At 54.8% G+C, this 26,178-nt stretch overlaps 5 protein-coding genes and 2 long non-coding RNA genes across 18 annotated transcripts in view; 3 read left to right on the forward strand and 4 right to left on the reverse strand.

Annotated features, from left to right (window-relative positions):
* The first annotated feature begins 14 nt into the window (after positions 1-14).
* ccr10 (chemokine (C-C motif) receptor 10) lies at positions 15-2,326 on the forward strand. The gene is made up of 2 exons (XM_019874442.1): positions 15-695; positions 778-2,326. Exon 2 carries the CDS (start codon positions 779-781, stop codon positions 1,805-1,807), a length of 1,029 nt encoding a protein of 342 aa, XP_019730001.1. The 5' UTR covers positions 15-695; position 778; the 3' UTR covers positions 1,808-2,326.
* Positions 2,327-2,444: 118 nt separating this feature from the next.
* LOC109518540 (SRC kinase signaling inhibitor 1-like) lies at positions 2,445-14,230 on the reverse strand. 4 transcript variants are annotated; one of them, XM_019874426.1, is made up of 20 exons: positions 14,021-14,230; positions 13,375-13,549; positions 10,787-11,046; positions 9,495-9,521; positions 7,596-7,785; positions 7,400-7,529; positions 7,084-7,261; positions 6,165-6,973; positions 6,000-6,089; positions 5,876-5,916; positions 5,665-5,688; positions 5,302-5,474; positions 5,021-5,196; positions 4,791-4,921; positions 4,485-4,632; positions 4,147-4,345; positions 3,689-3,962; positions 3,484-3,605; positions 3,280-3,402; positions 2,445-3,167 (listed from the first exon to the last, which is right to left on the reverse strand). In XM_019874426.1, exons 1-20 carry the CDS (start codon positions 14,051-14,053, stop codon positions 3,030-3,032), a joined length of 3,441 nt encoding a protein of 1,146 aa, XP_019729985.1. In that variant the 5' UTR covers positions 14,054-14,230; the 3' UTR covers positions 2,445-3,029. The 4 variants fall into 4 exon arrangements, with proteins under 4 accessions (XP_019729985.1, XP_019729986.1, XP_019729987.1 ...); XM_019874427.1 differs by lacking the exon at positions 14,021-14,230 and having other exon boundaries at positions 2,445-3,188; positions 13,392-13,500; XM_019874428.1 differs by lacking the exons at positions 13,375-13,549; positions 14,021-14,230 and adding an exon at positions 12,128-12,211 and having other exon boundaries at positions 2,445-3,188.
* On the forward strand, positions 9,519-25,307 carry LOC109518550 (uncharacterized). Its single transcript, XR_002168777.1, has 3 exons — positions 9,519-9,689; positions 15,549-15,550; positions 25,296-25,307. It is a non-coding gene; the product is annotated as an uncharacterized LOC109518550 (long non-coding RNA).
* On the reverse strand, positions 14,387-18,249 carry grb7 (growth factor receptor bound protein 7). 6 transcript variants are annotated; one of them, XM_019874440.1, is made up of 14 exons: positions 17,940-18,249; positions 17,465-17,591; positions 17,110-17,172; positions 16,881-17,037; positions 16,693-16,814; positions 16,537-16,611; positions 16,177-16,425; positions 15,936-16,034; positions 15,764-15,847; positions 15,580-15,696; positions 15,346-15,403; positions 15,178-15,268; positions 14,932-15,025; positions 14,387-14,863 (listed from the first exon to the last, which is right to left on the reverse strand). In XM_019874440.1, exons 1-14 carry the CDS (start codon positions 18,035-18,037, stop codon positions 14,717-14,719), a joined length of 1,581 nt encoding a protein of 526 aa, XP_019729999.1. In that variant the 5' UTR covers positions 18,038-18,249; the 3' UTR covers positions 14,387-14,716. The 6 variants fall into 6 exon arrangements, with proteins under 6 accessions (XP_019729999.1, XP_019729998.1, XP_019729996.1 ...); XM_019874439.1 differs by having other exon boundaries at positions 17,110-17,175; XM_019874437.1 differs by having other exon boundaries at positions 17,110-17,181.
* LOC109518549 (uncharacterized) lies at positions 18,057-18,656 on the forward strand. Its single transcript, XR_002168776.1, has 2 exons — positions 18,057-18,137; positions 18,204-18,656. It is a non-coding gene; the product is annotated as an uncharacterized LOC109518549 (long non-coding RNA).
* On the reverse strand, positions 19,606-23,169 carry arf2b (ARF GTPase 2b). Of its 3 annotated transcripts, none has more exons than XM_019874449.1 (5): positions 23,042-23,169; positions 21,976-22,133; positions 21,437-21,547; positions 21,241-21,365; positions 20,217-20,378 (listed from the first exon to the last, which is right to left on the reverse strand). In XM_019874449.1, the coding sequence occupies exons 2-5, from the start codon at positions 22,121-22,123 to the stop codon at positions 20,217-20,219; spliced, it is 546 nt and encodes a 181-aa protein (XP_019730008.1). In that variant the 5' UTR covers positions 22,124-22,133; positions 23,042-23,169. The 3 variants fall into 3 exon arrangements, with proteins under 3 accessions (XP_019730009.1, XP_019730008.1, XP_019730007.1); XM_019874448.1 differs by having other exon boundaries at positions 21,976-22,136; positions 23,042-23,165; XM_019874450.1 differs by lacking the exon at positions 23,042-23,169 and having other exon boundaries at positions 19,606-20,378; positions 21,976-22,123.
* The window catches only part of map3k14b (mitogen-activated protein kinase kinase kinase 14b), a 6,427-nt gene continuing 4,350 nt past the window's right edge, over positions 24,102-26,178 (reverse strand). For both annotated transcript variants that reach the window (XM_019874431.1, XM_019874430.1), the window contains exons 11-15: positions 25,365-25,799; positions 25,179-25,276; positions 24,994-25,102; positions 24,813-24,913; positions 24,102-24,702 (exon numbers count right to left, since the gene is read on the reverse strand). In XM_019874431.1, coding sequence (XP_019729990.1) covers positions 24,538-24,702; positions 24,813-24,913; positions 24,994-25,102; positions 25,179-25,276; positions 25,365-25,799 — 908 coding nt within the window. In that variant the 3' untranslated portion in view covers positions 24,102-24,537. The remainder of the gene's footprint in view (positions 24,703-24,812; positions 24,914-24,993; positions 25,103-25,178; positions 25,277-25,364; positions 25,800-26,178) is intronic.

Genomic DNA, 26,178 nt, shown 5'->3' on the forward strand with positions numbered 1-26,178 from the left:
GTCTGTCTAAGTGTGTAGTATTTGTGTGCGCCCACATGCCTCCGTGTGGCATGAACGAGCACGAGTGAAGGGTTCGGCCCGGTTTATGAAAACAACAAGCACACAAAGTGTGCGTGTGGCGGACAAAGTGGCGTCGATGCGGGCGAAAGGGCGGCACCTCAACTTCCTGTTGGCACTCAGGGACCCCGAGAACCACTTGAGGGATTTCCTCCCTTGTTAAGAGACACGCTTGCCCAAACAGACGCACGCACGCACACAAACAGGAAGACGCACGCACACATACCGACTTGTTGCAGGATGCTAGCTCGGGGCTAATGGCAGCAGGAAGTGTCACGTTGGCCTCACGCCGAAAGATGACTTGGACGGTTTGAGGAAACTTCCTGTTGACCCGCGTCAACTTCGCGGCGAATCGAAAAGCGCACAATAAGCACACACCGAAGCAAAAGTTGCATTGCGATGTGGCTTTTTTTTTTTTTTTTTTTTTGTGGTCGAAAGCTGACTGGGTGTGACGACCTCAATGGCACATCTCAGATGTTTCGGTATATCTGGAGGTCAGAGTTCGGAGTAAGCCGCCACCTGTCAGGTCAGGAGGTCGACCGCGGGGCAGCCGCGTCCTGATTGGCTGACAGACTCCGACAAGATCGAAGATGACACCGCCGCCCTCGGCACAACTCGGCGAGACTGCAGACGGCAAGGTGAGAATTCATATCTGGCGAACGTGTTGGTTGGTATGCTCGACGTGACGGTTTTGGTAACGTGAAGGCGCACTTACGGCAGGATGTCGTCAGGCCTCGGCGACCGCGATTCCGACGCGTACGACTTTGCCGAGTACGCCAACTGGTCGCTGGAGGATTGGCGGCCGACGGAGGACGATTACGGCGACGGCGGCTCCGACTGGTGCGAGGCGGGCGAGCAGGAGTCGGCCATCAAGGTGCTCCAGACGTGTCTGTTCACCGTCATCTTCCTGTCGGGCGTGGCGGGAAACGTTTTGGTGATGGCCACCTTCGCGGCGTATCGCCACCGCCGACGCTCGGCGACAGACGCCTTCCTGTTCCAGCTGGCGCTGGCCGACCTGCTGCTGCTGCTGACGTTGCCGCTGCAGGCGGCCGACACCAACGTGGGTTGGATCTTCTCGGCGCCGGCGTGCAAGGCGGCCCGCGCCGTCTACGCCGTCAACACCTACGGCGGCCTGCTGCTCCTGGCGTGCATCGCCGTGGACCGCTACCTGGCCGTGGTACCGCGTCGGAAAACGCCGCGCCGCCGCGCTCGGACGGCGGCGTTTGCCAGGTCGGCGGCGGCGCCGGCCGTCTGGCTGGCGGCGTCGCTGCTCAGCCTGCCCGAGATCATCTTCTCCGACGTGGCCGGCTCCGGGGCCAACGCCTACTGCGGCACGCTGGCGAGCCCCCGGATCAAAATGGCCGCCAACGGCGCCGCCATCGCCGTCTTCGCTCTGTCCTTCCTGGTCATGGCGGCGTGCTACGGGGGCATCGCTCGCGTGCTGTGGGCAGGGGGCGGCGGGGGCGGGGCCAGGCGCCCCCGCCGCACGCTGAGGCTGATGGCGGCCCTGGTGGCGCTCTTCCTGCTCTTGCAGCTGCCCCACAGCGTGGTGCTGTCGGTCAAGATGGCGCGGCCCCTTTGCGCCCTGCTCCTGGAGTACGTCACGCGCAGCCTGGCGTACGCCCGCTGCTGTCTCAATCCCGTCACGTACGTCCTGGCGGGCCAGCGCTTCCGCCGGGACGCGCTTCGGCTCCTCCGTCGCCCGTGCCGGCCGGCCATTCGGGCCGACGGCGCCGCCTCGCAATCGTAATCTGATTCCAGGTGTTCTGATGCGATTCCATTCTGTCTGATTCTTTGATTGGTAATTGGTCGACACGTATTGGCGGGCAATCGATTTCGTGCGTGGCGATGTCATGCAATCAAGTCTGATTCTGCGCATTGTCATCCATGAACTGTCATCTGATTACATGTAACCTGACGCAATCGGAGTCCGTGCATTCGAGTCTGATTCCAAGTTTCACGCCAAACTTTGTTTCTTTTTTACTTCTTTTATTGCCACTTTCACGACAATTTATAAAAACTCTCGATGACACACTCATGTCTTGACATTACTCTGATTATTATTATTACAAGTCATCAGCGTGCACGTCTAGAGTTTGCATGCCACTCGGGTGTGATTTTTTTTTTTTTTCCTCCTAATTGCGATGATGGAGAACATCAAGTCCATGGAAGCTACGAGACGGTCGATGGTACGGGTGCGTGCGGCCCACGCGGGCGACTATTGGGAGATATCCGGGAAACGGGTAGAAAATGGCCGACAGAGCTTGATGGTCGTCAGAAAAAATAAAACATCTCTAAATCATAAAAAATAATAATTTACACGGTCGATGCGTCACGTACGTATAAAAATAGAAAACAAGTAGAAAACATAGATGGCATTTGTCTTCTTTTTTTTTGTACATCTTCAGAGCACGACAACATCGACACGTTCTAAAGTCTAAATCACCACCACCACCATCGCCTGTGATGTCATCGCCGGGAGATGTCATCACCTGTGATGTCATCACCCGCGATGTCATCTGCAACGAGTTGCGAGAGTTGGACACGCGACGAAAGAGAAGGGTTGAGGTTAAAGGTCAGCGGGTCATCATCGGCCGGCTGATCACGTGACTACAGATGAATTGTCATGCAAATGATTTTGAAACATCATCGTTGTCCGAGCTGATCCTGGGTCAGAAAAAAAGCGGGAATGGCCAAAGATGATCCTTTTGTGCTTACCGGTCATTTCCTGCTCGGAACGCGTGCAGGCGCAGATAAGACGAGCGAGGCCTTGCGCCTGTCAATCAGGGTCTTTTTTTTTCTTTCTTTTTGTTTTTTTCGGAAGTTGGAAGAATATGACGAAAGGTCAGAAGTAGATTATTGCACGTTAGCCATGAAGCTAATTCCAAACAAAGACGCAGAAGGAAAAAGGAGCCAGCTTGCTTGCAGAAGGCGAAGACGAAAAGCGGCGTCGGGTCGGCCGCCGTCGGCTTCTAGAAGTGGAATACCTGCTGCTGGCCGCCCGCCAGCGCTTGCACTTCCTCTTTGGACTTGCGCCCTCCTTGCTCCAGATGTTTGAGGCGGGCCGCCACCGTCGGACCTTTGACGGACACCGGCAAGCCGCCCACCACCTGGAGGGGGCGGGGCGAGAACTGAACCAGACACGTCATGAACATACGTCAGCATTTTTTTTTGGTTTTACAACTAAAAGCGGGTTCCCCCGAGACGGCGGGCGAACGCTACCTCCTTCTCGACGCCGTCGCCGTCGTCCCGAAGGCCCGGCGGCGTGGAGGCGGGACGGGGCGCGTCCGAGTGGGCGGTGCGCCTCAGCTTGACCAGCGCCGCGGGCAGCTCGCCGTCCTCCATCTTTCAACGCGGCGCAGACAACGGCGTCATCCAAAAGTTTCCGGGTGGCTCGCGAGCGGCCACGGACGGCCCGGCGCTCACCTTGTTGTTGTCGGCGATGCGGTTGGCGGCGAGCGCTGACGGGAAGCTCCGGCGAGGAGGGGGCGGCGGGGGCGGAGACTTGGACGGCTTGTCCGTGCGGCACCGGGACACGCCCGCGTCCACTGGGGACAGACAAACAGTCAACCGGTCGCCGGGCAACGTCAGCGCGCATCTGTTCCAGTGACGCAATTTGCATTTTGCCCACCCGAGCCTCGCTGGGAGGTGGAGCCCTCCATGCTGTTGAGCTTCTGCGCCGCCAGCTGCACTTTGCCCGGCGGCGGCGGCGACTCGGCAACCGCAGGGGCGGCCATCAGCGGTTTGGGGGGCACGGCGGGTTTGGTGACGGTCTTGGCGGCCAAGTCCAGGTCGGGGATGGCCTTGAGCAGCTCGGCCTGCGTCTCCTCCAGCAGGCGGTTGATGTCCTGGGCGCTGAACTGCGTCAGGCTCGCACGCTTTTCCGCCCAGTCGCGCTCGGCCGCCTGACACAAATCATCAGCACTTTTGTCATCACGGCTCTTTTAAATACAAGCCCTGCCACAAATCAAAAACTCCCTGGAAAAAAAAAAAAAAAAAGTTGACCTACCTTCTCCCATCCAGCCTTTTCTGTTACATCGCCTCGCTGGCAGTGAGTTTAAGACACCCGGTTTGCTCCCAGTGACTCACCAGAGTGACATCGGCGGACACGTGCACGTTGAGGCTCTTCTCAGCCGCAACGCGACTTCGGGCGCTCAGCGGAGGCGTCTTGTCCGGCTCGGGAGCGCAGACCGCCATCTTGCCGTCGCTCGTGTTGTCCGTCGGGCCGTGGGGAGAATTCCTCTGCGATTGGCCGCCCGCCTCCTCCTGCTCCTTCTCGCTGGCCTGCCTGCGCGAGGAGGAGGAGGAGGAGAGCGCACGTCAGGTGGAAGGGCGAGGGAGGAAAGGAGGGTAGGAAGGAAGGTTGGAGGAAAGGATGGAATGAGGAATGAGGGCAGGAGGTGGCGGACGCGCGCAGTCGCGCTTACCTCCGAAGCGTGCTGAGCGTTTCGCGGACGTTGTTGCAGCGCTGCAGCAGGGCCTCCAGACGATGAGGCTCCTCCTTCAGGAACTTCACCGCCTCCACCTCCACGCGCAGCACCACGCGCATCTTGCTCTGCAGGCCTGGGAACTGGCCTGGCGTGGAGGAGGAGGGGGGGGAGAACAAAAAAAGGAAAAAAGCAGGAAGAGGGGAAGAAGAAGACAATTTCACGCAGCGGTTTGAACTTGATGGGCCGACAAACTCCAGTACTGTCATGTACTTGAGTAGTCCCCCCTTGTACTCGAGTACTCACTCTTGAGGCTGCCGAGCGTGTCGGCCAGCGTTTTGAGTTCTTGCGTCTTCTGCCGGAGGTCCTGCTGGCTCACCGGGAGCCTCGCCACGTTCGACTTCTTCTGCAGGTCCTCCACCCACCGCTCCAAGTCGCTGGCATGCACCGGGCCAAAAGGTCAAAGGTCACCATCCCAAGGCGCAGGGAAGGGAAGGAGAGACGGAGCGACGGAGGCGGGGAGGAGGTGTACTGACTGCAGCTGGTGCACGAGCATCTCCTCCTGGTTGAGGTACTTGAGGCGTTCCTCCTCCACCAGGAGGCGCTGCCGCTGCAGGGGATCCTCTTGAGTGCGCGCCGCATCCTGCATCAGCACTCTAAGCTCCGCCTCCGTCTGCCTCAGCAGCGCCACCACACAATCCTGATTCTCCAGCTGATCACATTCACGCACGCGGCCGTTTTAGTAGGAACGCGTGCGCATGCCACACACACACACACACACACACACACACACACACACACACACACACACACACACCTGCGTGTTGCGCAGCTGCGAGAGTTGCGTACGCAGCGCATTGGTGCTTTGCTGCAGGCCCAGCAGGTGGCGCTGCATCTGCACGCGGGACACGGTCAGTGGCTGGTTGGTGTCGCCGGCGTTGGCGGACAGGGGTGGCGGCATCAGCGCCAGGGGGCCGGACGGCGTCACGGCTATGACAAATCATTGCGGTTTGACCAAGAAAAACTTTTGCACTCAGCTTTTCTTCATTTTGAATTCATGCGCAATGTATCGTGTCATTCGCGCACACGCAGACACAACTTCATATGCACATGCCAGTCTTGCGCACACACGCATGCACGCACGGACACTCAAGCTTGCCAAATGACAGTTGATATGTACCTTTCTTTACTTTTGCAGGTCCCGCTAGAACAAGAAGCATGAGCAGCAGTTACATGCTAGCAGCAGTTAGCGGTGTGTGTGTGTGCGCTTCACGTTATCTTTCGCAAGCTGGCAATGAGAAGCTACGCGTTAACGCTTACAAGCTAGCACTCAGAAGCTACACGCTAGCAGTCGGCGGCCACATGCGAGCGGTTCCGTTCAGGTTACTTACGATCTGTCCCTGAGCCGTCGCTGGCAGACTCCATTTGGTCCCTTCGGGAAAGCACAAGCGGGAAGAAGGCAAGGATGGAAGGATGGCAGCAGATACACGCGACAAGGAAGGAAGGAGGCCTTACGGGCTGTGGTCTTCGGGTGCTCTGCTGAGGACTCGCTGCAGCAGACCTGTCAGGCTGGCGATCTGCTTCTCCATCACCTCCATGCGCTCCCTTCACACCCGCGCACATCATCATAATCATCATGCCTGTCACCTTCCTGACCCTCTTCAAAGGACTTGACCTCACCTGGTTTCTGTCTCATCTGCTCTGACACTGCCCCCGTCTCCTCCTGCCGCCGCCGCCAACAGGCACAGCTGCTCCGAGGTCAGGCCCCGACCTCTCGGACTGTCGCCGCCAACGGACGACATCACCGAGTCTCGCCGCCGATCGCCCCTGGCAGGAGAGCCGCGGGACGGCAGGGTGCTGGCGTAGGCCTCGCGCGTATCGGGAATCTTCTGCGGCGAGGAGAGCGACGGCCCGCGCAGGCCCACGGCCAACATGGACGCCGCGTAGGTGTCGTTGTAAAGGGCGCCGCCCGCTCTGTAGAGGCCGCCGCCCTCCATCAGAGAACACACCGCCCCGCCAGGTCCTCGCCGGTATAAGGAGCCATACGGGTCGCTTCGGCCGGTAAGCGGCGATTGTGGCGCCCCGGCGAGGCCCAAGCGGGCGTCCACGCCGAGGGAGTAGGGGTCGGCGTAGATGCCGCCACCACCCCCGCGCTCGTCCGCCCGCAAAAGCACCACGCCGCGGGCCCCGCCCGCCTCGTCATCCGGCTTCACGTCGCGTCGTTCCAGGATGGCACTGGAGGAGGCGGCGAAGGCCGGCGGCGGCAGGGGCGGCGAGTGGTGTGCCAGCGACGCGCCGTGGTGCTGGGGCAGCGCCGGCCCGGCATACGAGGACGGACGGACGCCGCCGCCGCCGCTATAGAGGAGCCGCGTCCGCGACGGCGAACCCTGAGGTGGCGAGGACGAGGCGGAGCGATGCTGGGAGGACACGGCCGGCGCGCCCAAGCGCCGGCTGGGGGGCGAATCCTGGGGGGTGTACACCATCTCGCGCTAGAAGGACGTATCGGGGCAAATGGGATGGTCAGCGGACCTTCCGGAACATTCTCTTTCTTGTTGGCGATGCGATGGACGTCCAAGGGAGCGGCGTGCGGCGCACTCACCCGGAGGTCTCCGTTGGCCAGCAGGTGCGAGTTGTGGCGCTGGCCCGGGTACGTCCCGTAGACGGGCTCCTTGCAGTAGATTTTGATGACGCAGCGGTCCCGAACGTCCCGCGGGTCCTCCAGCTCGTAGAACACGTTACGGCTCTCGTCTTTGATCAGCAGGGCCGTGCTGGGAGACCTGAAAACCGCCAAACGCAATGCCCCGTCTTGGCAAACATTCACTCTTGATTAAGAGAAACGGGTGCAAACACGCACCGCCCGATCACTCCGACGGAATTGCCGACCGAGACCAGCAGGAAGCCCGAGCAAAACGTACCTGAGCGCGGCCATGCTGAGCCTCTGCGGGAACATGTGCACGATGAGCGCTCGCAGGGTGTCCAGGCTGCTCAGCTCGTGCGTCAGGTGCACGCGGCGGGTTTCCTCGCCCAGCTGGAGGAACAGCATACCTGCGCAGCATATGCCAAAATCAAGGAAATGATGAAGAAATGAAAGGAGTTTTGGCGAGACCCCACCTGGCGCGTGCAGCTTGGCCTGGCCGCCGGCAGACGATCGGGCCAGCGGGAGACTCTGGCGCAGTCGGTTCATGCGGCTGAAGGCCACGGGCAGGTCGCGATCGGACATCACGTCCAGATGATCGGCCGACGACAGGGAAAGTCCACCGCCCCGCGTCGGGCTCAGGCCGCTGGCGCGCGGCGTCCGACTCTGCCGCCGCCGCACCGCAAGCATTTTGGGTTACTCGCCAACCGAGACAACGCGCAATCGTTCACTCGTTTCCTACTCATAAATTCATGTTCGGGACCTGGATAGTGTCGCTAACGTCCACTGAAAATCCCTTTGAAGGGATTGGGACGTATCTCACTCCATAGGGAGTGCTGAAACGGTCTACTGGAAATCCAAAAAAACAAAAATTGGGTGCGTATGAATGAGTGAATGGTTTGAAACTCACACTCGTACGTGCGCACGCACACACACATCGCTGTTTGCCGCAGCGCAACGGGCAACGGATCGGCGCCGACAGTCAGAATGCGAGCCTCCGACTCGGGAATAGCGATTTACGAGGCGCCGCCCTATCAGTCGGCGAGCAGCAGCACGAGTCCCAAATCCTTCAGTCCCCGAGCCGGCTCACTGGGACCGAGATGTCCGGGTCGGCTCGTTCCCTGACAAAAAGTTCTTCCTGACTGCCGACGTTGCGAATGCGACTCAATGTCTTTGGAAACGGTCGTCGCTGCCTGCCCCTGGGGAACTATTTTTTTGTCCGTGATTTTCACGCGTGTTTGTTCATGTTGTGTGAGCGTTTGTCATGACTTAGCATTCGGAAATAATTGATTCTGTTTATGCGGATTTATTTTTGAGACAAACGTCACACGCCGCTGCGAGATATTTTCACGCTCACACACGTCTCGTCTCACAATTTCGCCTGTGGATAAACCATCCCTCCTGTGTCCGCGAGAGGGCAGTGTTGCTGCCCTCATTGAACGGGAACGACCAGCGGCTGACAAGTCAGGCAACAAAATGCGACGGTGATTTATTTCCCTCCAATTTGTTTTGCCTTCACGTGGAAGACGTTCGTCTGCTGTCGCATAGATTCGGGGAACCCAAAAACACAAGTGTAAAATAACAAATATATTTGAGGGAAGAATTTTGACACACGAATGGAGCAGAAAAAAAGGAAATCCTTTGCTCATTTGTGGTCACGCACGCTCATCCTGAGTGTGTGTGTGTGTGTGTGTGTGTGTGTTTCACCCTGGCAGACATCCTTCCAACTCGCCTGCACACCCGTTACCATGACAACAGCAGTCATGGTGCCATATTGTCAAGCAGAGTGAAGGATTAGCGTCACTCACTTCATGTCAAGTCATCAATTTGGTGTTCCCACACTATGTCGCACTTCATCTTTCGCACGCACCGCAGATTTTTACACAATAGTCCGTTTTTGAGGGTTCTCTCTCTCTCTCCGTCTCTTTTTTTTTTTTTTTTTTAACGGAGCTTAGTTGGGCACCTTCAGTGCAGTACCACGCCGAGCCACAACATGATTGGCAGCACTGAGTTCGACGCGAGACATGCAGCGTAATAAAGAGAAGAGGAAGAATTATTTTTTGTTTCAGTCAACTGTGTTGCCTTGCGAATACGGAAGCACGCAATTGATCGCACAATTATCATCATCATCATCGTTCTATTGAACGTCGTTCTCTGGCGCGGCAGCATCCGTCGGCGAAAGATAATCCACTTCAATCATACCATTCTCAAAAAGCATGTGAGCGTGTGATGCGGGGTCACCGTGGCAACAGAGACTTCTGCCGCGTCTTTGGCGTTTATTGGGGGTGGCGTGTGCACACGACTGGCGCAAATGTGATGAGGATGATGAACGACGAGGTACGATGGAGAGAGGAAGAAAGACGAGCGCTGCTGACCTTGAAGCTCCAGTAGTTAGCTTGTTGCTGTGGAACGAGAACAACAAAGAACACAACGTCAAAGACTCGCCACTGAGCTTGACTCAAGTCCAGCAGCGAGTCGGAGAGGCCTTCGGCGAGCCGTTGGAGCGTTGACGCGAAATCCTACGAGTTCGCCCAAGACAAATCAGCACAATGACGGCATCGTGCTGGTGAGTTTTCTGCACACTTGCCCAACTATTAGGACGCACGAGTAGAATGACTACAACAACCGGGAGATTAGTCAAACAGCTCGGACAAACTTGTAGAAGGACAAGGATGCACTAGTAGTATCGGTACTTAGTATCGGTGTGCAGCCAAGAGTGAATACTGGCAAAGAAAGGGTATTGAACACCCAAAGAAATCCAATCAGACCTTTGCTGACTTACATCAATCACCCAAAAGTGTCTCGTTTGCGTCGTGCACCGCTGAACATGCTGGCTTTGGCGTGCACGCCAGGAAGTGACATCATTGGCTTCCACACACACACACAACACACACAAGCGGCCATCTTTGTACACACCCTTCCTCTTCCTCTGCGGCCAAACCCACGTGCACCCGCACACGCACATCTTTTCTCTCAAGCGGGTTGTCCCGGCGCCAACATGCACACGCAGACCTGGCTGCACACGTGCGCTGTGTCCACACACACACACACACACACACACACACACACACACACACACACACACACACACACACTAATACATCATCAAGAGGATGGCGGCGGCGCCGCAGAGGAGCGTCCTTTCTCCTGAGAGGACGAAGGACGAGCGGAGACGGTTACCGTGGCTACTCAGTCTTCCTCCCTCTTCCTCCTCCTGGCGCTCCATTTTCCCCGAGACGCCCGCTGTGGGTTTCCCACGCCGGAGTCCCTGCTCGTCGCTACGGCGGCGACGGCGGCGATCTGCATCCTGCTCAACTCCCCCCCCCCACCCCCCCTCGCCACCCCTCCTCCATGCCCTCCCCATCCTCCTCTCTCGCTCTCTCCTGCGTCTCAGCTGACACCCCCCCGCCCCCGGCCGCCAATCGCGCAACGCCAACACGCCTTCCCGTAATGCCAATCGGGTAACGCCGGTCGCGTTACGGCAATCACACAACGCGCCTTCGTGTAACGCCAAACATGTCACGGCAATAACGTCAATCACGCAACGCCGGCGCAAAGTCACCAAACGGCAATTGCCAAAATCCCGTCATGGAAATGATGCAACAGCAATTTGTCTAACGCCAACGTGCTTTCCCGTAACGCTGACGACATCACACCACGAGCGTACCTGCCGTCCCCGAGCAGCGCCCCCTAGCGACATCTCGTTGTTGGCTTCCCTCCGCCGCTCCGCGTCGGCCTGGCGGACGCCGTTCAGGGCCTCCGGTCTGTCGGCCGCTGGGACGTCGCGACGCCGGTCCGGCGACGAGGACGCCGACCTCCCGTTGGCGGCGAAGCGCCGGCCTCCCCGGGATCCGGCCGGTGAGCGGCAGTCCCGCGGGAATTCGGCATCACTGGCGGAGATCATGGGATTCCTTCTCTTCTCTCGACCTGCGCGGGAGGCGAGAGGGCGACGCAACGCCGTCAGAGGCCACGCGAGGAGGCGGCCGAGATCTCGTCTACGGTACGTCGCTTATCGCTCACACCCACAGGAGACAGGTGTGTGGCACTGGTGTCCAACCGGCGGCCGAGGGCCAGATCCGGCCCGACACATCGCTTTAGGTGGCCCGCCGAGGCAAATCAGGTTTCTTGCTAAAAATCCATTCCGAGATTTTGAAACCTACTGGCAATGGTGAGAGCGAGCGACGTCTGCTCAGCATCACTCGTGTTTCACACTCACTCAAGGCCAAACGTCCGAGCGCGTGCTCGCGTGGGCGCGTGCGTGCGTGGCAGGTGCCATTAACTTGGTTTTATGGCTTCATCTGGCTGGCTGGCGGATGCACAAAATCATCCGCGCCGCGAGCGGGAGGAGGTCACGCGAATGTCCGAGTTTCCTCGAGCCGCAAACCTTTGCGTCTTGAGGCGCGAAACGTTCAGCGGGTGGAGGGCTCTCCGACCGGGGATCTTTGGCAACCAAGTACGTGCCTTGTTTGAAGAACATATTATGGGACTGGCGCGCCAATAAAACCTCTCATCGGGGCTGCCAATAAGAAACAAGAAAACAAGCCACGACAGCGCTTGTGGTGACGGGAACGCACGCTTTTTTTTTTTTTTAAATAAACAGCAATCACATGCCTTGATGCAACTCTAATCACGTGACGGCAAACATGCCTTGGGGTCATGCCTCTAAAGCAGCGCCCAAGCGCAATCGCGTAACACCAACATGGCTTCACGTTCGGCAATCCTGTCACACCAACGGACCTTGATGGAACACCGACACGCCTCGAACGCTCATCATGTCACCCCCAACATGCCATCATGTGACATCAAACAAGCCGTCATGTCAGCCAAACATAAAACACCAACGGGCCGTCACGTCATAGCATTTCTGTAACGCCGACGCTTCGCAAGGCGGCAATCGTGTCACGGCGACGCGTATGTTAACTCGATGGCGAAACGCACAGGCGGACTTGTGTGAAGGTTTGAGGGAAAGCTGACGGCACCCCCGGGTGGGGGTGGGGGGGGGGGGTACCTGGCACGCGTTGCAGAGCGGGCCGGCGCCCCCCGCTGGCCGAGCATCGTCTTCATATCTGGTGAGCCCTCTCCTCCTTCTCCACTCGGCTGTTCCTCCCTCCCTCCCTCCCTCGCTCGCTCACTCGCCTCTTTAATCCTCTCTGGCGGAGAATGAAGCGCTTCAATCTCTCGCTCCACTTTTCCACCTCCTCTATCTGGGTGCCGCACATGTGCCCCCTGTGAGATTGCCGCCTTGTGTGATGTCGCAATGCTCCCGGCTGCTTCCCTCTCGCTCGCTAGCGCGTACGGCGCCTTTCCAAAAAGGAGCTGGAGACGCCTCGTTTTGCGGAACGGACGTTAGCCAATCGGAGACACGAGAGCTGCGTCGTGTGCTCACAGGCGTTCCCGTTTTCAGCCGTGTGAATGCTTTCACAACTTTTCACCATGAACCTCATGCAAGTGCTCCAGGCAGCGTGACGTGACCTTCTCTTCAGTGTCGCACTTCATCCCGTTGGAACAAAAGTACCAAGAGTACTCAGTAGGGGGAAAAAGTCAATCACCCTCCATCACAGATTTGCGGTCCTACTAAGTCATGATTTTTTTTTTCTGTACTAACTTTGGTTTACGTTTGTGCTTGTGTGTGTGTGTGTGTGTGTGTGTGTGTTGGCCGCTAGATGATGGAACACGTATCTCATCACACACGCCGGTTTTTGGCTTTCGATGATTGAATGCGAAATCAATTCAAATCATCTCTCATCCTGCTTTTTATGCCTACGGAAAGAGACGACTGCATGCGGGTTCGTTTCGAGATGAGTCACGTGTCACTGAGATGAGTTTGTTGGTTGGGGGGGAAAAAAATCCAATTGCAGTCTATACGGTTTGAAAAAAAATCTTTGTCTCATCCATTGCTTTCGCTCTCTCAATGTGTTCAAACCTGTTTAGATGATTTTAAAAGTGTGACCTTAAAAATGGAAGCGCTGCTCTAAAAAGTCGGATATTTGTCTATTGCGGAGATGATCTGGAATGTGATTACCCCCACCGGTCGTGCCAAAGTACCAAAAGTAGCCTACTAGTCATCCTCATAGTACCGATAGCAGCCTCCAATGAGGAACATCAGGAAGATGCGCTGGCTCGCTTCCTTCTGTGTCGCAAAGGCCGCGCCGCCGCGGCAGCAACCGACAGACGGCGGAGACGCGCACGCGTGAGCGCGCGCGTGCGAGAGAGAGAGCCGGGGAAAGTCCAGAGCGGCGACAAAGTTAAGAATACCTGCGGCGGCTACATGCCTGGGAAGGACGAGTTGCCCATTCCGAGTGCGACGACGGCGCCTCCTCCTCCACCACCACCTCCTCCTCCTCCTCCCGGTCTCGTCCCCGTTCACGCCACCGCCGCGCTCCTCATCGTCTCGCCATCTCTGTGGCGCCGCTCGTGTGAGCCAGCGCGTCTGGCAAGACGGCGGACGCTGGATAAAGTCTTATTTTATGGATGCCCCCACCGCCCCCATTCCCGCAGCCTCTTAAAGGGGCGACACCACATCTGCACCAACTTTCATCTCAACACCAGCCTCATGTCCATGACACACAAGTCTACCTGTGTGTGTGAGAGTGTGTGTGTGTGTCTATGCAAAAAAACGTGTATTTGAATGTGTGCATTTTGTGTGTACTGTCTATGCACATTTGTGTGTGCATGCCCATGCGTGTTTATGTCTATGGCAGTTTGTGTTTGTACTTGTGCATGCACGTGTGCGTGCACGTGTGTGTGTTCAGGGAAATAGCGAGCGGAACGTTTTTTTGGGGGGCTTTCAGCGTTTGAAGTGCTTGCTGCATGCCGATAAATGAATCATGAATTCTAGCGAAAAAAAGAGAGAAAAAAACATGCACAGAGAGCGTGTTTTTGCGCCTGTGAAAGTTCTCACCTCCAGCTGCCAAAACATCTGCGGTGTCATCATGGCAGCTTTGCCGATTGGTGATTGACATCATAGGTCACGCGACAGGGGGGGGGAGGAAGTCGAAGTTGCACACAGCACCGTCAAGGGAAGTGGGGGCAATGGCCTGTTATGACAAGAGAGACTCCATCCAGGCAATGGAAGGTCACTTCCTGCTGGCCTGTCCCCACACACACACACACACACACACACACACACACACAAACACACACACTCTCTCTCTCAACATGGGCAAATGGACAACCTAGATTTTATCTGGAAGCCCATCAGTGACAACGACAAAGGATTGTCACGAGCGTCATGTGGGCACCTTTTTGAACTGATGAGGCATGCGACTCACCTTTCATATGAAACGTTTTATTTTACACGAAAAAGAGAAGCCTTACAAACCTCGTTCTGAATTTAAAAAAATGTCACGCTCAAATATTACAAATGTGCTAAAATGTACAAGATGTGGTGGGTGTGTGTGTATGTGGGGGGGGGGACAAGAGTGTGACATAGTACTTTCCTGTTCCGGTGGAGAAGGACAGCCATTTATGTTGGTCACATGACCCTGCACAGGCATGACCATCCGCCGACAGACATGCACACACGTGTCGCCGTCAGTCATTTTAAAATAAGGGCGGCCCTAAAACGGGGGCGTGGCCTCACGCAGCAGTTCACAGGTCAAAGTGCCACGCACACGCACGGGCGCTTGAGGCAGACGGGCAGGATGCCCTTGTTGATCTGGTGGAAGTCCACCAGCTGCAGGAGGTCGGTGAACACCGTCACGCCGTCGTCCATCGTCAGGTACTGCCGCCCGCCGTCCTCGCACTGGAAACACAAAGGCCGTCAGCGCGTGCGCACGAACACACGCACGCACGCACGCGGGAAGCGCTCACAGGGATGACCAGGAAGTGTTTGGTCTTCAGCTCGAAGCACAGCGACAACACGAAACACTGAGCGTGCCGCTGGCTCACTCGAATCAGGAATGTCCTGCACACACACACACACACACACACACACACACACACACACACACACACACACACACACACAGAGAGAGAGAGATTGTGTTATGTTGTGTGCGTTGGCACTCCTGAAGTAGGCCACGGTGATGCGGTTGCCATGGCGACCGCCGGGCTCACCCGTCAACCAGGCCCTGTTCCTCGATCAGCGTCTCCGCTCGCTTCCGGGACACGTTACCGTGGAACCATGCCTGGCCGGCGTGGAGCACTGCTGACAGGCCAACAAGATGATCAAGGTCGCCTTGCGCGCAAAGACTAACCACCAACGAGACGGCGGTGGCGACTTACGGGGCGGTCCTGAGGCTGAGCTTAAGTTGGGCAGACTGCAGCGCAGAGCTTCACGACGCTGACGAAAAAAAAAATAGATGAACCCCCCCCACCCCCCCCCCCCACACACACACACACACACACGTGCGCACACACACAAAAACAAGTCAGAGTGCAGTGATGACATCGCTGCTGATGGACCACGCCCCCTCACACATGATGAGCGGTAACGAGATGGTCCACCCCCCTCCTCACCCTCCGCGCTCGTCCCTCCTGCCACTCAGCGCACTCTGCCTCGCTCGGGTTCTCGATGACTCGACCGCCGGAGCTTCCGGAAAAGTCCATGGCCACCAGGTTGGCCTCCGACTTGGCCTGCAAGCACACGCGCATGAAAACAAGCAAACAAAAAGTGACCTTCATTGTGTGTCTTTGTGCTCACTTTGCCCTCCATCAGGTTGGTTCCTTCCAGGCCGCGATGGGTCCACTTGGACTGTTGGAAGTTACACTGCAGCTGCTTGCCATACTAACACACACACACACACACACACACACACATATTAAAACGGGTCAGACGTCAGAGAGACGATTGGTCAAAAGCAATCGAGTCCAACCTTAAACAATCGGAAGGCCGAGGTCCAGCAGGTTCTGGTCTGCTCGCTGTCAGCGCACAACATCTTCACATGGTGAAGGCGGACCGGACTTCCTGAGGACTGTGCGTGCACACACACATCCACAGAGTCATAGACAAAAAATTGCTCACACAAAGAAACACACACACACACACACACACACAGATGAGATGGCATCATCATCATCACATGGTGAAGTGCAAGCGTGGCAAAGGTCACCGACCGTGATGGCGAAGCAGAAGTTTTGGGGCGCGGCGTAAAGTTTCCGTGCGTTGACCACGTTGTAGACGTGAAGGTCGCGAAGGTCGGCCACGTACTGCAGGTGTCTCGGTTCCTTGGACGCGCCCTTGGTCGAGCAGTAAAGACCCGAGCGGCGCAGGAAGAAGTGCGCGCGCTTCCAAGATTTGCGCGTGCTGTCCTTGAGGTGGAGGAAGCCTTGGATCTCGGGACACGAGCCCGAATGGACCAAATCCTGAAGGCCCAATGGGAGATCGTCACTAACGCTCGCCTGCGGGATGCCAGTGTGGGACACTGTACTGGATGTTGTTTGTCATGTCTGTGTCACGAGCGTGCATACTGTGACCTGTACGAGCTGTTGCGATGTCATCGGTTTGCCGCCGTCCGCGCTGTCCGAGATCATGGCGTCCGGGAAGAAGAGCTGAGGGAAGGACGGCAACTCACAATGATGGTGTCACGGGTGCGCTGCGATAACACGTCACGGCGAGGAGGGCCTTCGTACCGCCGGCTTTCGGAAGAACTCATACTTGGCGTAATTCTTGCAGAAGACGAGCCGCGTCTCGGCCTTGACGGCCCAGCTGGCCTGAACCTCCAGCACCGCCTCGTGGTCCTCCAGGCACCTCTCTGGGAAGACACGTGCGGCTCGTTTCTGCGCTCGGTCGCCACCGCGTACGCGGGCGCGCGTGTTACCGAGGCCGAGCGCGGGATGGACCTCCATGAGGGCCCAGTGCTCCCGCTCGCTGCAGCCCCCCGTCGTCATCAGCATGCGACAGACGTCCATCGCCGTGGCGCCGTCGCTCACCCGAAGCGAGCGGCCGTGCTCGTCCTCGCCGAAAACCTTCAGCAGCTGACGCATGCCACAAAAACACAAAGCAAGTTACAATCTCGGGCTGTTCTGTTGCTGCATGTTTGTGCTCACTTTGCCTTCGTCCAGATTTTGAGGGCTCCATTTGCTCGGTTCCGAGGTACGCTTCTGACACTGCTGCTGCTGCTGCTGCAAACATGCACAAAACGTGTAAATCATGTAACTCGTGACTGTGTTTGGATGAATGATTTGGAGACAAAATCTCTCCCCAAAGCGAGAAGAGAGCGTTCAAACCAGCCCGACGAGAAAGTTTCCGCTTGCAAGAGGGCGTGGGGGGGAACGTGCATGCGAATGTTTGTAAATGCAAAAAAAAAAAACAACCGCCACAACCTGTCTGTTGTTCAATCATGACTCACAACTGGTCTTACGTCACCACCCCGTGAGTGAGAGACAATAGACGACGACTCACTCGTTTGTCGCCGGCTGCCAGCGAGGCCGTCGCCGAGGGGACGGGAGAGCGGGTGAGGCCGCACAACTCCGGGAACGGATTCGGGACGGGTGGAGCCGACGATGACAAACGCTCTCTCCAGTTGCTCCTGCAAGACAAACGCAAACATTCATGACAGGAAAGGTCGCCCAACTAACTCCTTGGGGTTGACAAACGCCTTCAAAACACACAACAATGGACTGGTCGCCGGTAAAAAAAAAATATTCTCGAAGGAGTTCACCATAGAGAAAATATCTGAACGTGGTTTTATGAACAACCAATCGCCACCAAAATTCATGTGCACATCTCCCTCATCAACCTCTGAAAATATCCTCAAAAATCGCCCCAATATTTTGGCTTTCACGCCATAAAATCCAAATTATCGAGGTGTTGTTTTTGACAGAAAACGGAGAGGAAACCGAGTGGCAGAGTGCGCGCTGGTGACGTCATGACGCACCTGCTGGTTACGAACGCCCCGCCGGCGATGTTGATTGGCTGCGAGCGGTGCGCTTCTGGCCGGGTGACGTCGTCCTCTAAACTTTCCTTTCGCGACATCGTAAAAGCACCACAAGCGTTTCGCTCGTCTTTCCGTTTCTCCGGGTTTTTTTCCCTTTTCCACGGACGGCCGCCCCTCGCTTGGCGCCGATCCTTTCACGTCACGTCACGTGAGCCGCGAGCAACACAACGCACAGCCGACCAGCTTGACGGCGTTTTGTCTCAGGTGTGTCGCGCACCTGCGCCCCCGCTCAGCTGTCGCTCATCATGGCGACGATGACGTCAGCGGTCGTCGACACCTTTGGCGGGTCGGCTGCAGGGGGAGGAGCCACACGCGGCCAGGTAAGCGCCTGACGTGCAGGTCAATTGCGCACCTGCGGGTCAGCCGACCTCCCCACCCAAAGGAAAATAATAAAAACAACCGATTTGTATTTTAATCTAAATGCGAAGCCATTAAAACGGAATCAAGCAGCTGTTATAGGACATGTGAATTACAATTAAATTCTAAAAATGACTCCACACGTGTTGTCATCTGCAGATGAAAATTTAAACTACAAAAAAAAAAACGAAGCAACTTTTATGAACATTCCCAATCATTTAATTAAAACTAGCGATTGTGGAGCACTGAACAATTTCAGGTAAAATGATCTTGCTGTACAAATAGTGAGATGGAAGTCATAAAAAAATAATCAAATGGTGACTGTCGTACAAATGGACTTTATCAAAATTAAAATGTGAATGACTGTCATATCAATGAACTTTGTCAGAACGAAGAAAAAAAATGAAGCTTTCGTGTGTTTGACATACAAAGACTGTTTATTTGAATAAAGTCTATAATAAAGTCTAAAGAATATGATTTTGGAGGAATCAAATGAATGACGGTTGTACAATCAATATTGTAATTAAATATAAATAATTATGGAATTAGTTTGAAACGTAAGTAATTTTACAAACGAGTTTTAACAGATTAAAAGAATTATTTAAAATTGTACATATGTCCATGAAAAAGTAATTTCGGTCTACTAATGACTTTGTTGCAAATACTTTATTATCATGAACTTTATTTAAAACGTTAGAATCAAACAAATGACTCTGACCAATGAGCATTTAAATGAAAAGTGATTCAAAAACGTAATTAAGACACAAATCAAGTTTGAAACTCAGGTGAACTGACAAAGCTGAGTGTTGTACAAATAAACATTTATTCTGATGAAAACTGATCCAAAGAGAAATGCAAAACGCGGACTGTGTCCAAATGAACTTTTCCAATCTTGTTGACGCTTCTTTGGCGCCACCCGGTGGCCCAGTTGGGTACACAACCCGTTCGAATTGCGTTAGCGGTGCGTGCGACGTCATGGCGCGTTTCTTTTCTTTTCTTGGATCAAATCAGGTTTTTATTTTCCTTTCATGTGTTGAGAAAAGCCCACACAAACAGTTTCAACATTTACAATCATTGCAACGGGCGAGGGACGTTACGAGCAGCCCTCCGACGACACCCCCCCCTGCCGCCCGCTGACTCGGTGCCCATCCGGAGCAGCCGTCTCGTTGGGTGCCAAAATCCTTCATCCGGACCAAATGGCGACTGCCAGCGACCTGAAAAGTTGCTGGCTGGTGGACATTTTTTTTCTTTCCTTTCCTTTTTGTTTGTTGGAGTCAAAACAGCTGGGATGCTTTTGGTTGGTTGCGCGGTCAAAAGTACAAGTAGAATCGCGTGACAGGAAGAACGAGAAGAACGACAAGAAGAAAAAGAAAAAGTTGGTTTGAAATGTTGACAATGAAGCTCGTCACACAGTCTTGTGGACTCCTCCCACAAACGCGCCTTGTGCTGGGGTGGGGTGGGGCCAAGGGGCTGATTCCAGAGACAGCATGATTTTCATGGGTGACAGCACGGGGAGCGGGCGTGTGAACTCTGACCTGATACAGGTTAAATGCTTCTTACAGGAATGAAATGACATCTAGCAATCAGGCGTTTAATAAAGTGAAGGGGGGCCGGGTATTGAAAACCATGCTTCCTCTGGGAAGGGGAAGGGGGTGGTGGGGTGTGCGTGCAGACTGAGAGGGAGATTGGGGTGTGAAAGGACACCATTGTTACTCCCATCCCAGCCCACAGCGGACCCCCGTAACAAGTGTGGGGCGGGGGGATTGCAGGTGGGGGCTGGGCGGGGGTCAGACGGAGCAAGGGAGTGGGGGCGCCGGCGCGGTGTGCGGAAAGAGAACAAAGAAACAAGAAAAGGAGCGCTCATTTCTGGTTCTTGAGCTGGTTGGAAAGCCAGTCGAGGCCCTCGTAGAGGCCGTCGCCGCTGGTGGCGCACGTGGCCTGGATGTACCAGTTGCGCTGGCGCAGCGAGTGCAGGCCCAGCTTGTCCGTGATCTCGGCGGCGTTCATAGCGTTAGGCAGGTCCTGCGGGGGGAAAGGCGCACAGCGTCATGCTTCGTCGGCGTGAGCACCCGCCACTCAACATTTACGCAGAGTCGACCGCCAGGGGGCCAACACACACTTTAGCCCAAACCTCACTGAGCCCGAATGTTAGTTTCTCGTGAGGGTTCGTTCAACGGCGCAAACGGTTGCGAAGACTTTCACCAGACTTCCCCTCAACACTGAACGGTCGCAAACAGCTTTTCTTGTCGCCCCAAGTGGCGATGAGAAAAACTTTGCGATGGTTACGACTGTTGGTGAATGTCTTGACAGCCCTCTGCGACCTTGAACAAACCCTGACCCCCCCCCGCAAAAAAACAGAAAAAAAAAAAGAAGCTGCCGTGCAGGAGTCCAAAGTCAAAGTCAGTCGGCCTTGTTGGGGGCAGACCGTCGTTTCAAGAGGCAAAGGACAGCAAAACGTTGTTTCAGCCTGTCCCAGGTTAGGTGCATCAATAATATATCCATTGTGAAACACCATAGAAATCTGAGGCATTGATTATTATTAAACATTTTGACAATGGCCTCGTGACACGAAATTGTCCAAATGATGACATTTTCAGCCAAACTATTATCCTCCATGAATGCAGACTGGTTTTCAAAATAAGACATCTACTTTTACTTTGAAATCAACGTTTTGGTTCCAGACCAAAACCCCAACTCAATTAAAATCAATTGATCTTTGTGCATTTTCCAAATTGCCAATTTGAAAGGATGTCCCGTTTTGGCTGAAAGGGCGATCACCTTTGATCAGATGTCTGGAAAAATGATCAACAGCTACAAATAATTGTCAGTTGCCACCCTGCAAATTCGAGCATTCAAGTGGCTACATTGGCAGCCGCGTGCATACCTGTTTGTTGGCGAAAACCAGCAGAACGGCTTCTCGGAGCTCGTCCTCAGACAGCATTCTCGCCAGCTCCTCGCGGGCCTCGTTTACGCGCTCCCGGTCGTTGCTGTCCACCACGAAGATCAGACCTGCGCACGCACACACACACGTACGTCAGTATGCGCACACATTGACGCAGGCACACTACCGGCTAGCTGACCTTGGGTATTCTGGAAGTAGTGGCGCCACAGCGGGCGGATTTTGTCCTGGCCGCCCACGTCCCACACGGTAAAACTGATGTTCTTGTATTCAACCGTCTCCACGTTGAAACCTGCAGGAGAGAGGACAACATTTGGACGTTGATAATGTGACAAATCATGTACGCACGCACGCTTGTTCAAGGTTGCAGTATCTGATCAGAAATGACATTTCTTTCATTTTCATTTTAGAAACGAAACCTTTACGTGATTTTTCATGAACACTTGTGCCCACTGCTTGAGTCACTTTTCTTTGTGTTGGCCATTCAGGTGTGACTTGGCCAGCTAACATGTTTGTACAACGTTGGACAATGGCTGTGAAGAGTTCAAGCACAAAAGCTGACATCTCCATTTTGACAGTTGAATAAAAGGAGTGTTTTGCAAACTGCTATCCAGGTTAAAGCTAAGCTTTTTTTTTTGGGGGGGGGGCTATTCCGCAGTAATCCATTCATCAATCGCTTTCACAAAACAGAAGCGTAAGTTCCTCGACGGAGAGACGTACCGATGGTGGGAATGGTGGTGACAATTTCTCCGAGCTTGAGCTTGTAAAGAATGGTAGTCTTCCCTGCAGCATCCAGGCCTACCATTAGGATCCTCATCTCCTTCTTGCCAAAGAGGCCTTTGAAGAGGCCAGTAAAGATGTTCCCCATGGTGACGACGCTGCTGGAAGGAGGAGAACCACATTAGTGGAGGAGGCTCACAAGACGGCAAAGGGGAGTGCATTCATCTATGGCGTGTTACAATCTCCACTCTTTTGGGGAGCGATTGTTTGGTTCTGTGCACGTCCGCTGCCTGGCAGTCACCTGTCATCGCGCTGGCAGTCGCAAAGTGCCCACTCGCTCAACAAGCCGCATTGTTCATCATGCATTTGTCCGTGCCGTGGGCGTTGGCACGTCACGCGTTTCCACGCGCCACTTGTGCCGTTTAAGTCAAACATTTAGTCGTTGCCGTTCGAAGTGAAGCCGAGCTAATCACTCGGGCGGCCCGCTGCTCCACTACCAACCCTTGAACGTCACCAAACGGCCCGCAAACAGCGCACAGTTCCAAACGAAGTCCCAAACAGAGGGCTCCCCTTTTACCGCAACCGGGGCAACGGTCAAATCACTGCCGGAGATCCGTGTCTTTGGATAGGATTTTGAAAGGAACTAGTTGTTGGGAGCTAGCGCCGTTATCGTTAGCTTCGCTTAGGGCGGATACGTTAGCTGTTAGCGTTAGCTGTGCGGACGTCATCTCTCACACACACACACAATCACCTCTAAAAAGCGCTGCGCTGTGTAATGGTAATTGATGAGTTTATTGGGAATGTTTAATACAAGAACCAGTGGATTAATCTAACCGATTGGGGGTCGGGGGCTCCAACTTCCGAGAGGAGCCTTTCCCAATCGGCCCGTCAGGAGAATCTCAAGGCTAGCTTAGCCGCTAAATGCCGCGTCACAGCACAGGGGAGGCGAACGTCAGCTCGCGCTCAAGCCTCGAGGGTTAAAACGCTGCGTTCGGATGTGTCGACGCGTCTTCCCGTAGCGGACGGAGTGTTGGGGAGCCGCCGTCGGCGACAGGTGCGAGTTTACCTTTTTGACGAGCTTTTGGTTCTCTACCGTTAGGGTGGCCGTCACTCCAAAATGGCGTCTTGCGCAAGCGACGAGACGCCGGTGCTTCGCCGCGTCCTACTATCAGATGGCAACCAATCGAAACGCGCCTACTCTCGCGTTTGTCCCACCTTCTCCACGCTGTCCTCCAATCGAAGCGCGCCCGCCCGGGCGACGTACGGAACTTTGCACAAAATGTCGCGGAAGTGCACCCCCCACCCAAAAAAAAACACAATTCTTGACACTTTCGTTCGGCGTGACAGCACAAAAAACAACTCACACTAGCTAATTTGACTGCTGAAAGACTTTCAATTTCCTGTATGTCAGCAAAAGTAAAAAGTACAAACTCTGAAATGTACAAAGTACAAAAGTCAATATAATTGTTTACTATTAAGAGGGTGATGCGCAAGCAACTTCCGCATTGGGCAAACAGGTCGAAGCACATCTTTCCGGTTCCGCTGACTGGCCGAACCCTATGGCAGACACTCGGGGAAAAACCACTGTAGAAATATGCAAACATTTACACTTTGATTTACGCTCTGAGCTCGCACTGTCTTACTCCAACTTTTTGGAAACTCAGTGAATTGTGCCAATCATTCAGTCATTCAGAGTGCACCAAAAACGGAGTGCTAGTGTGCGCTCGACGCGCTCCAATTGGGGACAAAAGACGCACTCCAATTGGGGACGCAGTGCGTCAGTTCAAGCAGAGGTCGGCGGATGTCATTAATGTTTGTCAACTGTGGCCCTATGCAGTTCTTTGAGAGTCTTTTGGCTTGAGTGTGTGCGGAAATAAATAAAATTGACTTGAACTATTCTTTCAACACATGAAAAATCGTATTCTGGGGGGCCTACTCCCCAAACCGTTTCCATTTTGGCTCATGCGTGTGTCCTGATGATGTATACGTGCACCACCTTATGTCTTTTAGTGACCCCCAACACATCCCGCTAAAGTTCACTCAGTAGCGCCACTTGAAAGGTTTGAAAAATGATGCACTTTCACCTTGTCCCATTGGCTAGCGGGGACATTGCAATTAACAGAAGGTTAATTTTTTTTCTTGTTTTAATCTTTGTAAAAGACATTGATCCCCCAAAGTCCAAACATACTTTAGTCACTCTCGCAGACACAAAAAGTAATTTGCTCTTTTAAAACACTTGAATTGTTATGACAAGAAAGTCCCTAGCATTTTAATTTATAATAATTAAACAGTAGTTTAAAATGTGATGTGCCTTTACAAATACCCTGTAGTACATTTGCATATTGAATGTCACAAGCTAAATGCATCAGATGTTAGCTTGTTGCTAGGCTTCTAGCACACAGCCTTTCAACATGAAAAACAAAAATCGTCCTCTTTTGATGTTTGGTGTAGCTAAGGAAGTTAGCATTTGCTCCTTTCCTGCCGTAGCGGCAGGCAGCCCAACGAGACGCCACCCTCAGTCGGTCCAGAGTGAAACATCAGGCTCCTTCCGACAAGTCTGGGTCATTGGCGGACTTCCAGTTTGCCATCTCGAACTCGCCACATCCATCGTGGGCATGAGTCGGGCGCTTCCACGCAACGAAGCCACAGACAAGACTCGCGGATCTCCTGCCTGAAGCAGACCGACTTCCTGTCCAGCGTCTCCAAGGTAAAGGCACTTGTTGACATCTGATTGGGAGACAGGAAGTGATGCCACCTTCCACATCACGGTGTCAGACTGTTCCCGATAGAAGTACAGCAAAGCCCCGTAAAAGGGGACAAGTGAATGTGGCCATCACCTGCTCGCTGATTCCGATGGCCACGTGTCCCACTCGGGCCTGCGGCCGTTCCCGAATTCTCACGCGCCGACCCCGAGCGTCCTCAATCCAAATGTCCACGCCTGACGGGGTCAAATGGACCAAACGTGATGCTCAAGCCGCTCTCTGCTGCGGCCGCTGCGTGCCGTTCTTGCGGCATTACCTTCAAAGCGGCGGGAGGGGGGGCCCCGTGCCCAGGCTGAACTCTCCGCGTGACCCCCGCTGGAGGAGAAGATCCCGGAGCTCAGGTCGTCCGACGAGCACTCAGAGTCCTGGGTGAATGGGGGCCGGGGGGATGAATTATCCACAATGAAATGGATCCACTCGGACACGCACACACACGCGTACCTTTTGTGAGACTTGTGACGAGCTGCTGAAGCAGGAGGGGGGGTCATCTCGCGGCTCAGGGGACGGGGTCAGCATGCCGGCATGACTGAGGGCCACGCCTAGCCAACAATACAGGAGCCTTTCAGTAGTGTGTGAGCACAAAATGCATTGGAATCGTGTGTGTGTGAGTTTGAACAGAGTAAATACCTGGGAGGTGCTGCACCTCGCCGTCCGAGTCCCCTGCCACCTGGCCCCTCCGCAAAACCGGGAAAACATCCATCAGGGCTCGGAGGTATTGTGTCGATGCTTCATCCTCGTCCTCCTCCTCGTCATCCTCATCCTCACAGTCCCCCTCGTAGTCACCGTCCTCTTCCCCCACATAAATGTCCAAATCCGAATCGGAATCGGAGTCTGAGTCCGAGTCTGAGTCCCAGGCGGTCTCATCCCGCAGAGACGTGGGCTGGCCTTCCCGCTCCAGAGCGAGCGAGTCGTCGTCCTCTGAATTGTCCTCGTCCTCGAGGGCCGCTGCCGTCCGCCAGGGGCTCACCCAGCGCATGGCGGGAGAAAGGGCGCCGGGCGCGGTTTGGGACGTCTTCAGTTTGTCACGGGCCATTTCCAGCGAGGCGGCGCTCACGCCGCCGACTGCTCGGCCAAGGAGACGGTGTGGTCACATGATATGTTTCGGTAACAGGGTTAGCTTGAAATGCACGACTGCGGCGCTAACATGGGAACCCCCCCCCCCCCACACACACACACACACACACACACACACAGAGGGCGACTGGACCGTAAAATGGTGCTGACGTTGCTCGCTTGACACACACACACACACACACTCTTTCCCCTTGTCACAGCGGGGCATGAGTCTGGCAATTAAAGTGAGGATGACATCTTTCATGGTGTATTCATCATGTCGCTTCGCTACAAGGTGACTCTCCTTTTTATATACACGTGCACGCACATACACACACACACACACACACACACACACACACACACACACACTAGACATGGACAGGTG

This window comes from Hippocampus comes, unplaced genomic scaffold, assembly GCF_001891065.2.
Source record: "Hippocampus comes isolate QL1 unplaced genomic scaffold, H_comes_QL1_v1.1 scaffold279, whole genome shotgun sequence".
Classification (NCBI taxonomy): Eukaryota; Metazoa; Chordata; class Actinopteri; order Syngnathiformes; family Syngnathidae; genus Hippocampus; species Hippocampus comes.

Coding starts and splice junctions, on each gene's coding strand:
- grb7 (XM_019874435.1), bottom strand. CDS start 18,037: ATGTCGCGAAAGGAAAGTTTAGAGGACGACGTCACCCGGCCAGAAGCG. Junction 17,185..17,464: donor TGGCAGCCGGCGACAAACGA/GTGAGTCGTCGT, acceptor GCATGTTTGCAG/CAGCAGCAGCAGCAGTGTCA. Junction 14,864..14,931: donor AACACTTCCTGGTCATCCCT/GTGAGCGCTTCC, acceptor TTGTGTTTCCAG/TGCGAGGACGGCGGGCGGCA.
- arf2b (XM_019874450.1), bottom strand. CDS start 22,123: ATGGGGAACATCTTTACTGGCCTCTTCAAAGGCCTCTTTGGCAAGAAG. Junction 21,548..21,975: donor CACCACCATTCCCACCATCG/GTACGTCTCTCC, acceptor TCTCTCCTGCAG/GTTTCAACGTGGAGACGGTT. Junction 20,379..21,240: donor TGGTTTTCGCCAACAAACAG/GTATGCACGCGG, acceptor TTCCCCCCGCAG/GACCTGCCTAACGCTATGAA.
- LOC109518540 (XM_019874426.1), bottom strand. CDS start 14,053: ATGATGACACCGCAGATGTTTTGGCAGCTGGAG. Junction 11,047..13,374: donor CAGGCATGTAGCCGCCGCAG/GTATTCTTAACT, acceptor CCTCCCGCGCAG/GTCGAGAGAAGAGAAGGAAT. Junction 6,090..6,164: donor GCAGATGAGACAGAAACCAG/GTGAGGTCAAGT, acceptor GCGGGTGTGAAG/GGAGCGCATGGAGGTGATGG.
- ccr10 (XM_019874442.1), top strand. CDS start 779: ATGTCGTCAGGCCTCGGCGACCGCGATTCCGACGCGTACGACTTTGCC.